The sequence below is a fragment of the Melospiza georgiana genome, chromosome 17 (genome assembly GCF_028018845.1).
Source record: "Melospiza georgiana isolate bMelGeo1 chromosome 17, bMelGeo1.pri, whole genome shotgun sequence".
NCBI classification, from domain to species: domain Eukaryota; kingdom Metazoa; phylum Chordata; class Aves; order Passeriformes; family Passerellidae; genus Melospiza; species Melospiza georgiana.
The window spans coordinates 5,762,207-5,777,331 of NC_080446.1; the positions used below are offsets into that span (position 1 = coordinate 5,762,207).

General features: G+C 48.9%; 1 protein-coding gene across 3 annotated transcripts in view; it reads right to left on the reverse strand.

The window, feature by feature from the left end:
- The window catches only part of NKAIN4 (sodium/potassium transporting ATPase interacting 4), a 49,914-nt gene extending 35,758 nt beyond the window's left edge, over positions 1–14,156 (reverse strand). The window contains exon 1 of one of the 3 annotated variants that reach the window (XR_009115341.1): positions 14,008–14,155. Coding sequence is in view for 2 of the 3 variants with exons in the window: in XM_058036423.1 (XP_057892406.1) it covers positions 14,008–14,061 (54 nt within the window). In the remaining variant the exon portion in view is untranslated. Of the gene's footprint in view, positions 1–14,007 lie in introns of all 3 variants that reach the window. The other 2 variants (XM_058036423.1, XM_058036422.1) reach the window with 2 other exon arrangements.
- Between the last annotated feature and the right edge of the window lie 969 nt (positions 14,157–15,125).

A 15,125-nucleotide genomic window follows, 5' to 3' on the forward strand; every position in this document is an offset into this window, starting at 1 on the left:
ATTTAATGAAAATTATAATTAGAGCCCTGCGGTGCTCTCGCAGGTCGCCTTTACACTGGGCTGCCTATTTACATTACAAATCAGGCTGGTGTCACTGCAGAGTCTACAGCGAGAGAGGAGAATTCATTAAAAGGGAAGCACAGGGTGGGTGAGAAATAGGAGAGAGAGAGAAAATGATATTGTTATTATTAATAATCTAGGAAATTGGGATCTGCCACTGGCTTGCTGCAGCTCTGCTGCTCGAAGGAAAGCTCGTCCTAATCAGCCTGGAGCAGGAGGGGACACAGCACAGTCACCCAGAGACTTGCATGGCAATTACTGTACAAATGGAGCCTTTCTTCATAGAGCAAGGCTTTCTCACCTCACCATGACACAGAGAAGTGCTCTTAGCACCTAGCTGTCAATTTGGGGTGTTAGGAAGAGACAACCTGAAGCCAAAGGGATGGAATTCCCATTATTTTGCAGCTTTCCCTTTCCACCTACCAGCAGCTCCTTATGATGCTTTTTGCCTCCTGTAATGCAGCAGTTCCTGCTCCTTCCACCAAAGCCCTCCAGCACAGCTGGGGACTCTCTGTCTTCCCATCTATGCAGTGAAATTAGGAATAACAACCTCATTTTACACAGAGGATTGCTGGAGGCTTGCAAAAAGGTTCTGTAACATTCCACACCAATAATTCTGCCTCAGCACCAACAGCATCTTCACTGCCATTGTGGTTTTTTGGACACCCACCTGCCTGTGGTGGCAAAAACAGATGGCTTGGGAACTTCCCATAATGACAGCAGTACCAATCCTAACCCCTCACCTTTCCCTTCACTGTCACATTCTCAGCATAGAGAGGTGAATTCCCCCTGTTCCCATGCCTGCATCCCCCAGATGAGAAGCTGGAGGTATTTTAGAAGTTGGGCTGCAAATTAACCAAGTGGTTTGTTTGCATTTCATCCACACTATCATCATACAAAGTGACCCATACTGTGACAGCTGGGTTTTAATCATCACCAGTAACACTGATGTTTGTGCTTTCCCAAAAAAAAACCCCAACCAAACACAAAAATGTGTTTATATCGGTTAAGAAAAATGACAAAATGAAAAATTATAGTTGAAAAAACATGTAGACATTTTTTCAGCTGAAAAATAGATATCAGTGAAGAAATACTGACCAACTCTCCCCTAATGAATGTACCAGCAAATTTCCAGGCCTGTCATCAGAGCATGAAATAAAAAAAGAACTGGGGAGAAAATAGTATTTTGGACAAGAAAAGCATTTAGCATTTCAGCTTCTGGTTCCAGTAAAATGCTTCTGACAGGAAGAGTTTTAAATTGGAACAAACAGGAAAATACGATTTTGTTCAAAACAGGGATTGTCAGAGGCTTTCAGGGTATTGCAGGAATTTTCCAATAACCACAATCCCCACAAAGAACTTCCCTCTAAGAAGTGGATAGAAAATTAATCAATCACTATTGATTCTCATCATCTGGTTGCTTCTCTGGAAGAAAATCAGTCCTACTTAAGCAATTGATTCATTACCTTAGCAATTACAGGTAAAAACCCTGGCTTTCCTCGCCTCCTTCAAGGCATGCCAACTAGGGATATTCCAGTTTTCCAGCCATTTCAGGAGGCAGAGCCAATTTTATGTGATCAAAGATGAGTTCTGAGATGTCACCAGCACCCTCAGCACGGTCCCTCATAGGTTGGGCAGCTCCTGGGCTTCCTCCTCAGCTGCACCTCCCCACGAGCAGTGCAGATGCAGAGCAGAACCCCAGCTCTGTTTTCCTCTAATAAAAGCAAGAAAACAGAGACACACAAAGTGCTCAAACACATTAATCAACTAAATACCTAAAGAGGGAGCTGGCAAAAAGTTTAGGCATGATTTGAGGCTGAAAATGTGCCTCTCTCTTTCACGGGTGATGGAGCAGTTTGGGAACTGCAGTCTGCTCTGGGCAGTCATGGCAGGGTGAGGGCACAGCTCTGCTGCAAAGCATGTCTGAGTGCTGGGAATCAGGGCTCCAGGGTGGATTTTCTGGGATTCACAGCGTGAGAGAGGCTGTGGGGGAAGTCACTGTGGTTTTCTCATGCCCACTGTCCCCTGCACCGCTGTGTTTCTGCTAGACTTGAGAGGAGCTCAGCAAAACCAAAGATCCTCATCAGGGATTTACCAGCAATACAGAATCATGCTGAAAACCCACTAAGGTTTACCAAATCTCCCACTGGCGCTGACAGCATTGACCACCTCACTTTTGGTGCTGCATGCCCTTTGTTTTCCCCTCAGCCCAAGTGGATGATGAAATGAGAGCCGTGACGTTCACTTTGATGGAGGGAGCTGCTGGCTCTCCAACAGGGTAAATAGGGATTCAGTGCCTTTTAAAAAGCATGATTTTTAAAGGAAAGCCCTTTTGAGTGAGGGCTAGAATGGGGTTATTTTCCACATGACCAAGCACCAAAAGGAAAGCAGCAGCCCAGTCCATGCTCTTATCACCCTCCCTGAGTCACCCACTGGATAGATTTGTCACAAGGTGAAATAAGAGCAAGTCCTCGATTTATTATCATTTTCTACTTGTCCTCCTTAATGCAGTTCCTGCCAGGATGAGTTTGCTGTGGGAAAGTGGAATGAAACCAGGCCTTTCAGTTTGCTGCTAAATGGGACTGGGGGGAGGAGGCTTCAGGGGGGAGGGAAAATCTTCCTCATTAGAAGGGGAAAATGTGCAACGCAGAGTTTTCATCAGACGCTGCCCAGCCTCCCAATTAGGGTGGTTGGGACAAACAGTGGTGTTATTATATGTAACTGTTTATCCAGTGCCACTCAGCCATTGTTTATTTCATGAGCATAATTTATCTCCTCCGTTGTGCTACCCAATTTGTTTGCACTTTCAGTCCACTCGAGTGTCTCTCTTTCATTGTACACATCTTTTGGCCTCCCACCAACCAACTCTCCAAGTTTCCAGGAGTGTCGCACAATGGCCAGGCCCCTCCTGTGCTTCATTTTTCGCATGACATTTTTGTCCCCTTATTTCTGCGCTGCCCCTGCCCCTCCCCTGCTGCAGACTCGCAGCTCCTCAATGGCTCATGATTTATTCAACAGCAAAGCTGAATTTCTCTTTTCCTTCTCTTTCTCCACTTTCCCCTCCTTTTGGAAGCAGAGGCTGGTCAATAGATGCCACTCTGGCAGCTCTGGAGAACAAAGTTCACTTGCAGCAAATCTTTGTGATTGTGTCTCCACAGGGCAAGAGTTTGGTGACCCTGAGGGGGCTGAGTCCCAACCAGCAGCTCACCCATGGGGCCCCCACAGCCTCCTGTGTCTCCTTCAGCCATGAGAAGGGACAAAGACTTGTCCTCTATTAGTTTGTGACACCAAAGCTTCATCCACAGCTCTGCTTGGAGGTGTGAGATGATTCCTCATCCCTGGAACAATGGCATCTTTGGTTTGCTCCTACTCCAAACTTCCCGAATTTCCCCCCCCCCCAAGTCCTCTGATCTTCCTGCTTCTGGGTCTGACTGCAAGGATTAGCTAAAATAGAAAAGTGCTAATCCCCATTATGGAAATTCAAATCCTTGCTGCTACATTAAGTAATTTCAGGGAGGTTTAATCTGGCAGGACTCGGAGGCGGCTCCAGACAGAGACAACACCACCTGTGAATCACCTCTTCCTCCAGCCTGGTGACACTGCAGCAGGAAGATGCATTTTCCTACTCCTTGTAGCAGAACCCAATTTCTGATGGGTTCTGATGAGCTCTCAGCCCTGGCCTGTAGCTGAACCTGGGGTTTCCTGCTTCAGCATCCCCACTGAGTGTGCCAGGATTGGGATTCTGGGATTTCTGATAGAAAATCTGGACAGTATCTCAGCACCAAACTCTGGAGCTCCATCTGAAATGCCCTTTGTTTATAGATTAGTGGCCAAAACTGGGAGTGAGGAACTTTCCATAGCCCAGGGAGTCTTCACAAGGAAAAAAAAAGCTGGCAGCCATGAAACCTGGGCTGCATCTCATGCAAGGAAAGCATCCTACAGGACCCTGCCCTGCCACCTCCTGTCACTGTGAGCTGCTCCAGAAATTCATCGTACTCGAAATGATTCACTCAAGTGTCCATTCAGTCCCAGTTCATGGATTGCAGAGCCTTTATTGCACACCCATATATTTGGAACTGGGATGGTTCTCAGCAGTTCTAACAGCCCTGTCATCTAAGGAATAGAACAAAGAGCCATTATTCATCACAAGGGAGACACAGTCTTTATTGTCTGGAGCCATGGCAGAGTTCTTCTATCACCCTATCTATTCTTTCTCACTGTCACACAATTCAGCTTTAAGCTGTCTCAGTGGCAGCCCTGGAAGCCCAAATGTTTTGCAGTTTCTCCCAGAGAAGTGCCCAGATAATGTTGTGTTGGACTGACCACAGGAATGACCCCGAGCTTCCAGGAGCAGGAGGGGGAACCTTTCTGGAAAAGCTTGAGGTGGACATTCATCTCTGCTAGGTCAGGAGTAAAAGGCAGGCAGGGTTATTTAAAGACATGGGGAAGCACAGCTATAAGGAGAGATGGATGGATGTGAATTTTGGGCACTGATTACACCCACAATTTCTGGGTTTGGCCCTGGCTGAGGGCAGAGCTGTGCTGGCTGTAGGACACACCAAGCTGTGCACATCACCTGCCCCAGCCTCCCTGCAGCCCTCCCAAACAGCCTCAGGGTTTTCTTGGTGGACCTGTGTCCAGCACACAGCTGGAGGAGCCAGCCTGGATCTCTGGATCTGGATATGTGGGGATTAATACCCATGCTTAGCACCTAAGCATGAACCACCCTCCATGCTTAGCATCTGCCTGACTTGCTCTGTGCCTCTGGGAAAAGCAGGCCAGATTTGGGGCCACAAGATCCCCTCAGTGGTGCAGATGAGCCTATTAAATGCAAACAAAGCAGCACCATTCAGAGAACCAACTACATCATGGTCTCCTCAGGCTTCAGGAGCATTTGAGGTTGTGCCTGGCTCAGCACAAGGCAGAACAAGGAGTAGAACCCTCTGAGAAGGTGCTGTGTGGGGGCTCTCACGCGCTGTTTGCAGTAAGGCAAATTGATCCTTCCCCTGGATGTCTCTGCTCAAAATAATGAGATGGGAAACTTGGAGACCCACAATTCTAAAAAGTGTCAGACATCTGAAAAAAAAACATTGCACTTTCCCAGCTTTTTAAGTTGTTTTAAGGTTAGCAGTCACATCCCCAAGCATCCAAGCTCACTTTTCTCCACATGCTCAGACAGCAAAGGGCACAAAACCGCCTGTGAACTCCCATCACACTTCTCCCAGCACCCGCTCTGCTCCCTGCTGAACAGGCAGCAATCTCCCAGGCTAATTAGCCAAACGGTATTCTGCACATATTTAGCATTTCTGAGTAATTAGGATAATCAGATTTCTCCCCTAATTCTGTACATCCACAGCATAAGCAGGTGTGCCGCCTTTCCCACATTGATACCACAGAAGAGTGTTTGCCTGCCAGAGCCAGGGGTGCCAGCAGCCTGGCAGAGCCCACCCCAATCTCCCACATGGTCACGGATTACCAGCAGCCATGGGGAATTGGGAACTGGCTTTGTGTTGGCTGAGCAACCAGAAATTCAGATATCCATGCAAGTTATCTAAATGCACAGTCCTCAAACCTGGCCAGAGATCCGATGTTCCCTGCACCATCCTCAGGGATTGGCTGCGGGAGGTGTTTTGTGATGCACTGAACAGCAGCAGGTTCTTGGCCCAGAACCTCTGAGATGTTTTGGGTTCTGGGGAGGTTCTGGGAGTCTGCCCAACACTCAGGACTCGGGTCTTGGTCATTCTCCATGAGATCTCATCAGCCCATGGGCCTGGTCCTTATCTCTGTGAAACTGTGAGCTGGCAACCACTCATCTGTGTCTGTGCCACTTCCAAGGTCTCCTGAAATGAGTCACCTTAAATGAAGGCCCAAGACAGGCCAGGCCAGGCCAGCTCTTTCTTGTCCTGTTGAGGTTGGTCTTTGATTCAAGAGGAGATTTGCTTCCAGCCAGCTTCACTCAGTAATCCCTTCTCAGGGAAGCAGAAAAATTTTGTTTGGTTTTTTTTTTAAGTGCCCATGAATATATCCTGGTTCAAGGAGCATTCAGATGTGGTGCTTCCACAAAAGTGGGAGTTCTTAAAGGAGTATCAATGATCCAGCATCTCTCAAAGAAGGAAAGGTTGCTCCCAAGCCCCACAGCACAGAGTTACACTCTCCCAAGTATCTGGACCATGGCAGTATCTGCTGAGCTTCAGGTAGAGAAGAAGTTTGCTTGGAGACTTTAGAGTAGACCCCAGTGTACCCTCAACTCAAAGAAGTTTCTAACATGCAGGACAATGCTCTTGTTGCACTACTTTACAATAATATCCAAACTTCCTAAATATGAACAAACCTGAGCAAGGCTGAGGATCCTGGTTTTCTTGAGTTCTGAGCATTGGACTGAAAAAATGAAAGGTAAAAAAACAAAGGAAAGAGGGAACAAAGCAGATATTTTGCTGGACAAAGAGAGCCTGGGGAGCAGGTGGGAAGCTGCCTGCAGGGCTGGCCAGGAGCTGAGAGGTGGCAAAGGAAGCTGGCACAGCAAGTCCCGATGTCTGCCTGCCTCAAGCAGGTGATGAAGACAAGCTGCTGCCTCAATTCCCACAGTATATTTTCATTAGGCCCAGGCAGATGGCAGCTGAGGTCACTGCTTCCACACCATCATCCTTTCAGCCCAAAGGTGTCAGGGAATCTGACATCTCAATTACTAAACCTGGAGTCACCCAAGCAGCACCTGATGGATGATTGGGGAGAGGGGATCAGAAAAGCTGCGCTCCTGATTTCCATGAATTCTCACCTTTGAGAGAAAATCTGGGACGTGCACTTCCCTGACAAACAACATATTTGTGTCCAATGTTCTGACACAAAAGCAGCTGTGCTAAGAATGAGCCACGGACACCAGGAAAATGGCAATTAAGCCCTTGTGGAAAACAGACCAAAAAGCACCCCTTGGAAAAGACATTTGATGTTAATGAGCTACAGCAAAGTCAAGGGAGGAGATATTGATCTTGCCCCAGCAGAGATCTGCTGCTCGCTCCTCCATAGCCGGTGAAGCCTCAGAACACAGAGCAAAATAAAACTTCTGTTCTTCACAAGGACTCTCAGACGTGGGGCCAGGGCTTAGCTAAGGCAGGAGGAGCCAGAGCAACACCACCATTGACTTTTCTGTGCTCAAGGTGAGACACAGTTCTGACAAACTGGTGAGAAGCAGCAGCTCTGCTGAAGCATCATCTCAGAGATTTCTGCCAAATACTTCACTCATTTCAGTTCTTCTCCTCCCTGTTATTACCACCTACTCTCCTATTATTACTTTACTACTACTGATTCTCAACTTTTTACTCCTGTTAATCCATACTTTTGTAATCCCTACAATTATCCCCGCCAAGAAGAAGATGAAATAAGATTCTGACTCTTACCAAAGATCAATAAGCGAAAAAAGCAGAAGTTGTTTATTCCTAGTCTGAAATCTCATGAACTTTAAGGTAATGTTATGACTCTGGAATGATTACAAAATATCTCAGATTCCAATTTCCACAGGGCGTTTATTCATTGAGTTTCCTTCTGCAACAAAAATACCCCAAACCACTGTGAGCAGATGAGTCACTGCAGCAAAGCACCACCCTGAGCAACACCCAAACCTGTGCTTTCCCCTTGAGGATTTTTCTCCTTAAATCCCACCATGAGCTGGGCTTGGGGGAGACATGATGATGTCAGAAATATTTAAAAGGTGAAAACATCCAGGGTGCACAACCCCAATGGAAAAAAACAACAAACAACCAACTTCTTTTTGGGGAGACTTTTCAGCTGTTTTCAGAAGTGTTTTCAAGCTTCTGTAAAAGTTCAAATATTTGGGGTTTGGCAGAATGAACACCCCCATCATTTTCAGCAAACGTTGCTAAATGCCAGGGTATTTTCTTCCTTTTTTGTCCAGAAATATCATTTTTTCCCTCCTCATGTTCTTTAGACAGGGAAGAGGTGAAGAATGTGCTGCTTTGGAGACAAAAGTTTCCACTTGGTTAAAAACTCTCTTTCTACCAAACTGAAATACAGAGACACAACCTGTGCAGTTGGCTGTGCTCATCACATGTACTGTGGGAGAAGTGGGAAAAAGGGAACATTAAATCACAAATTATCCCTGGTTTTGGGGGTGTTTTCACAAGAAAGAAAGGTTCAGTTCTACTGACCTCAGACCCAACGTTTTGTTAATGGGAAAGGCAATGCTACAGCTGGGGCACTTGCTGCTCAGTGGATAATCTGCATTTTCTTAAGTGCTCAAAAAGCAATGGGCTAGTCCAGGGTTTTCCTGGAGGAAAAGAGATCACAATCTGGCCTTTGTTATCCAGTTTGTTCTCCAAGAGTTCATACTTGAGGGCCCCTGGAGCGGATTCTTGGAAAAGCTCCACTTTGCGCCCCAGCCAAAATGATCTGAGTTTCCATATATTATTAGCACACAATGGAGCAACGTCAGCTCCCTTAACCCCACACCAGCCAGAGGGAGAGGGTCCCCATCAGGGAAAACCAGATCCTTCTCTTCTTCTACTGAGAGGAAAAGGGGAAGCCAAAGGAGCAGAGAGCGACCGGGAAAAATCAGAGCGGTCAACAAAGTCACTGTGTCAGCCGAAATAAAACCCCAGTTCTCCAAGGAGAGTTGACTTCAACACCACCCTGCCCTCAGCTGCTTTTTTGGCTTGGCTTTGGCCAAATTTCATTGCTGGTCTGAGTGGGTTTGGTTAGAGGACACAGTTCCTGTGAGTCATCTGCAATCTCCAGCACCACCGTAGGAAAGGAGGATGTGGGGAGCCAGGAGACCTGGGCACGTCTGAAACACAGACCCCAAACTGCTCCTCCCTTGTTTGTCCCTTGGGCTGCAGGGTACTGACTCCAGCTGCTCAGGAAAAACAGGGGGAAAAAAAGAAAAATCTCATGCAAAAATTCAACTTTTTGTAAGAAAAGCTCCACCACTCCAAAATTAAAAATGTTTGCCAGCACAGCAAACATTTGCCAGCACATTTTTGACTTTTCGCCAAAATATTCTGGCCAAAACTTGGGAGAAAAAGTCAGGATTGTCTATGGAAAGCAGATACTTCTCATGAAAATATTCATTTAGTCAAATCCCCAGGTTTCTACTGAAAGTCAGCTTCAGTGGAAAATGCTGACGAGCTCTATTATTGGCACAGCTTTAATTTTCCTTTGTCTGGAACAGACACGGAGAAGACAGCATCTGTCAAACGCAGCCTTTCGTCTTACGTTATTATTTAGCCTGGAATATTGTTCAAGGACTTCAGGATAGGCTTGAGCCATCACAGAGCTGGGTGCTGGGCACATCCACCAAAGATGGCCCTTTCCCTGGAGGGATGGTTAGGATTTAAGCACAAGCCATGGAGAAGAAGATAAGCAGCTGGGGAGAGCACAAGGTAATTTTGGAGGGGTCCTGAGCAGCGTGATGAGCCAAGGGATGCTGTGCTTCCCCTTGCACCTGCTCTTCCCCCCAAGGCTTTGTGCTCAGCCACATGGCAGCTGTGCAGGCTCACAGCTCCCTCAGGGCAGCCCGACTCTGCCCTGGCTCCAGAGGCAGCTGCAGAGGAGGGGAGAGACAAGCCCTGCTCTCCTCTCCCAGCCTCCAGCCCAGATGATCCCTGGGGTGGAGAGGAGAAAGCCAAGCAAGTGATTTCTATAGCTCCCAGACACTGCAGTCCTGTCTCCTCCTCACCCTGGAGAGGGCCATGCTCTGCCACCCTCCCCACTGCAGCCCACGTGTGCTGAGGGATCAAGTCAGAAAATCGGGATCACAGAACCCAGGTTTGGGCTGGAAGGGACCTTAGATCATCTCATTCCACCCCCTGCCAGGGCAGGGACACCTTCCACTGACCCAGGCTGCTCCAAGCTCCATCCAGCCCAGCCTGGGGCACTGCCAGGGATGGGGCAGCCACAGCTTCTCAGGGGCTCTCTACTCTCAAAGGAGAGAATTTCTTCCCAAAATCCAATCTAAACGTACTCTCTTTCAATTTATAGCTATTCCCCCTTGTCCTATTACCATGTACCCTTGTAAAAAATCCCATTATTCCAACTATTTTAAATCACACTACATTTGTGCCCAGATCCAGCCTTTCCAGGGCATCCCACTGTCAGTCTGCCATACTCCCCTTCTGCCCTCACTCCTCACGTGCCCTGAGTCATTTTATGCCTCAATCAAACCAATACAACCACTTCAAGAGAGTAGTTAGAGAAGGATCTGTGCTGGTTTCAAACAGCTTCCAGAACTGGTCACCCTCTTCTGTAAGAGATTAAAAAGGAGTCACTAAGAAAGGATCGAGGCAGAAAATAAATAAATAAATAAATGTATATAGTTACTTTTGGTTAGCTGGTTGTGCAGTCCCGTCCCAGGGCGCCTTGTTCTGTGCTCATTTGAAGTATTAGTCACTTTTTCCATTAGAAGCTGTTATTCTAGGGGGATTTATAATGTATCTGTAAAATTGTCTCCAGGCTTTGCCTGGCATCTGAGCTCTCAATCCATGGACAGAATGTAAAGAAACTACAGTTGTTTGATTTATAGGGACAGGGCACGGGGAGCCAGGGAATTTTTCCATGCTCAGTGGAAATAAATTCACATAGTGCCTCCGGATGCACAGGCACTTACTGCTCCAGAAAATTCACCAGTTGGGTGCAATCTCACACTGGCCGAGAGGAAAGCAGCAAATCAATGATTATTTCATATCTCCCTGCCTCAGACCCAGCCCTGGTCTGTGGCTCCCCACCAGGACCCACCCAGCCCACTGGTGGGTGTGACAGCCTCATTCCACTCGGGGTCGGAAATCCTGCCCTTGGCAAACCCTTTTCAATTCTAATTCCAACACAGGGCATTTCTTAACCCACCACACAGGCTCCCTGACAGAGAACCTCATGATTTTTTCCTGGGGCGGCCTATGGCTCATTTAAACTTTGCTCTTGTTTCTTAATAAGCATCTGCCCAAAGGTTGGGAGGGATGAGGAAGGGCTGGTGGTTTGCTGTAGGTGACAACAGCTCCTGGATGGCAGAGATGTTTGGGCAAAGTGAGAATGGGGAGGGGGCAGCCCCTTTGGGAATCACAAACCCTGGAAAAACACCCCAACACTTGGTTGATGGTCATCCCCTGTGCCATCCATGGCTGAGGAGAAGCTGTTTTGCAGGGTAGCCCTGACCTGGGCCAACTTTCACCCAAACTGCTGCAGGAGGTAGGACTGGACTGGGAAAAAGGGAAGGATTAGGGACAGGGATGCACACCAGGACAGAGGGAGGGAGAGTCAGAACCTTCTTGCAGCTTCCCTGCAGCACCGCTCGGCAAAGCACCGAGCCTAGCGTGGACGCTTCAAGGAAACAATAATCTAAAATTGGAGCACGGCAAATTATTTATTCAAACTACAGCCTTCCCTCCCCCCTTGATTAGCAAACCGCTGGGGAGTCAGCCCTGATTTTCCTCAGACAGATGCAAACGCTCTGCTCTCTCCCTGTGCCACGGCTCAGCCCGTGGGGGGCTGAGGAGCTCGTTGGTATTCGCATTGTGTAGCAGCTCCTTCAATTCACACGTTGTTCTGCTCTCCGGCTGGAGCACAAACTTTTTCTTTGGGAGCACACACTGCAAATGATGAATTTGTTTGTTTTCTGCCTTTTTTTTTTTTTTTTTTTTTTTTCCCAGGGAAACATTTATACTGCAGTGTGCAAACACTTCCCCGCACGCTCACTCAACTATTTGCACCTAATAATAAAACAATTCATATGAAGCATTGCAACTCAGAGTGCCTGAGTCGAGTTTTTTGGGGGGTTGTTCATGTTTCCATCCATCATTTATATAAAGAGCCCTGTGAAGCTTTGAGGAACAGACACCAGAGCATGTAACACATCTCAGGGGTGTGCTGCAGAACTGAAGTGGGAGATCCCAGCACTGAAATCCTCTCCCCACTTGACTCAGAGGCAAAACGTCCACACAAGAGCCAGAATTTCACCCCTGGGACTCCAGCAGTGGGGAGACCCAGAGCTTGGCAACAAACAGGGAAGGCTGTGAAGGGTTCAAAGTATCAAATGAGGCTGAGCAGAGACATGAGATGAACAAAGGAAGTTCACGTCATTATAATTTATTGATGATCTCGGCCTGATTGCTTCAGTGTTTTGTCTTAGCAGAGCCCACCCCGGGCAGCAGCGAGCCCTGAACGTCACTTGGCCGTGCGGATGTGGAAGTGATGTGATGATTTACAGACAAAGTTTGCTCAATTAAATAAGAACATAAATAACAAAGCACCACGCTGGACCTCACCCTCACCCAAGCTCTTGCTGGGAACTGGCCAGGATCTCCTGACCTCACCCCCCACCAGAGCACAGCTCCAGAAATTCCCTCACCATAGTTCACATTTTTCCAGCTCTACCAATTCACCCAGCAAGTGCCATGGGAAATCGCTACGGCTTGAGGCATCCAAACTTGCTTAAGAATGAGCCAAACTGATTCTTTTCTTCAAGGAGGAGGGTCTTAAGGAAAATAAAATGCTGGGGGTTCTTTGTCCCCGTATCTTGGATACAAGAAAACTCCCACGCTTGTCAGAAATCAGAACAGCACCAGCAGTTCATGGCTTTTTCTTTTTCTCATTCCCTCCCTTTCTTTTCCCCCCAGTGTGTGAGTGTGTGCTTAGAGCAGGATGACACAGTGATGGGTTTAAGAGACAGTGAGTGCTGAGACACCAATTTCTAATGTAATACAGGGTGCAGCTTCTTCCTTGTGTCATCACGGGTGAAAAATCAAAAGAAATAATCCAGGAGACTAAACACACTCCCCAGCCATTCAACTCACTCATAAATATGCTGAGCAAGATGCTTTGTGCAAGAAAACCCCATCGCTTCTATTCTGTATTTTGTTTAATGATGAGTCAAATCCTCCACACTTGTCTTCCAACTGTGCCAGTCTGGGTTCACAGGGGTGCATTCCCACCCTCTTTCCTTGCAATTTTAGGCTGTTGGGTATTATTTCCAAACTAGCAGGTTCCCAGTTTTCCTCTCCCACCTTCAGTCCTGGGTCTGCTCCCTGACTCTATGCAGGAAAAGAAATGTTGTCACAGCACCCAACTCCAAAACAAAGAGTTTTAGCTAAACTCACCCCTTGGCACCAGCAAACTATTCAAAAGAACTTCACAGGAAGCCTGCCCTTTCCTGCGCGCTGCTAACGCTCCAAAATAAAGCAAATTTGGGACACGGCAATGAAATTAAGCCCCTAGATGCTGTCATTTCCTTTTTAAGGCTGGAGGAGCCCTGGAGCCCATTAGCTATTGACAAGAAGGGGACCCTCCGGACCCAGGCTGGATGCGCAGATACTCAGGGAACAACCAGACCTTTGTTTATCATCTATGCAGATGTCATAAGGACCAGGAACCCGCACCCGCCAAGGACCGACCCGTGCCCACCAGGGACCGCGCTCTCCGCACACTGAGAAGTTTATTCCTACATAAATACATTCGTAATAATAGGCACATTCTATCCAAAACCTCCACTTCATCCCGAGGAGGTTTGAAATAATTCCTTCCGAGCCAGCACAAACCCCAGCAGGAGCGACCAGGGTGGGATGCGGGTGGACCTCTCCATGAAAGAGGCTGAAGGTACCGGTGGGTTTGTGCACGTACCAAGTTTGGTTTGGTTTGCAACACCGCCACCGAGCCGCCGGGACTCCTCTCTAATAGTAATTTACTTATTTTTTTCAGTTGTATTTTATAAGCACAAAGTTATTAATTGAAAACTACTTTTTCCTCCCCTTTTTCTGAGTTTTAAGCACGGGTAAATCCTCCCCAGCGTCCCCGGAGCGCAGCCCACATCCCTCCACCTTGCTGCTCCGAGCCGAAGTTGCGGAGGAGCGCAGCCCTGCCCGGGGCAGCGGGCACCGAGGCGCTTTTGTCCCGGCGAGCCGAACCCGCAGGTCCCGCCGGCTGCCCGCGATGCCGAGCGGCTCCACTCACCAGCTGCAAAGTGCAGAGGAAGATGAGGGTGCAGCGGCCGGTGCAGCATCCCATGGTCCCCGAGCAGCGGGGGCAGCGCGGGGGCAGCCCGGTGCCCGCGGCCCCGCCGCCGCCCTGGGGCTCCGCTCCGTTCCGCGGCCGCGGAGGTCGCTCGGTGTCGCTCGCTCGGTGCCGGCTGCCGGAGCCCCTCCGGGAGCCGGGGAGGAGGCGAGCGGGGCCACAGCTTAAAAGGGCAACGCTCCGGCGGCGCTGCCGTCCCGCAGGCTGGGCGGGCTGGCGGGGCGGGGGCTGCCGCCAGCGCCGGGATGCGCCCCCCGGGCCCCCGCAGGCGCGCTGGGATGCTCCGGCCCCGGCCCCGGCCCTCCCCCGGGAGGCGGGGGCAGCTCCGATTCCCCGGTCAGGGCAGCCTCGCCTTTTCCTCCCGGCCGGACGCGGGAGTGACCGGTCCGTGCTGGGGCACAGCGCTGTGCTGGGCAGGTGTGCGCGCAGGACGCGCGGTCTGTGGAGATCCACTCCTCTTTCCACCCCGTGCAGGTGCTGGCACGTTCACCCTGGACATTGTGAAGCCCCAAACTAACCTAAAACGCAATGGTTTGTCAGAGAGGATGTACATGTAAAACAAACTCCTAAAGGGCGATAAGGCACGGGATTCTTTAAAATTCATGTTTATGGGTATTTTACAGTGTACTCAGGCTTGAGAAGGAATCCCAGCTGACTGGGAGCAGAGGGATGCAGGAGAGCATCGCTCTACTTCCAAAAGTGCTTCAATCTGAGCACCTTGTATGCACCACTCGCTGTACCTTGCAGATGTAGAAAAGCAAGTCAGTCGACTTAAATTGTGAACAGCACAGCAAACCCACAAGCACAGAACCACCTCCTTTATGTGCCCGAGTCCTCCCTCCTGCCTCCCCTGCCAAAGGAGAAGCAGGATCCAGAAGCCAAGAAGAAGAAGCAGGATCCAGCCCACCCTGTGCACGCCCTTCACTTGTGGCCGGCCTGAGGAGCAGGTCACACACCACACACTGTGACTGGGACAGACTTGCTGCTAAGCTCAGCACAACACGATAAGAAGCTTTGGGAGAGCCTCATCTGGTGACAAGGTCGTCTCTTGGCAATCT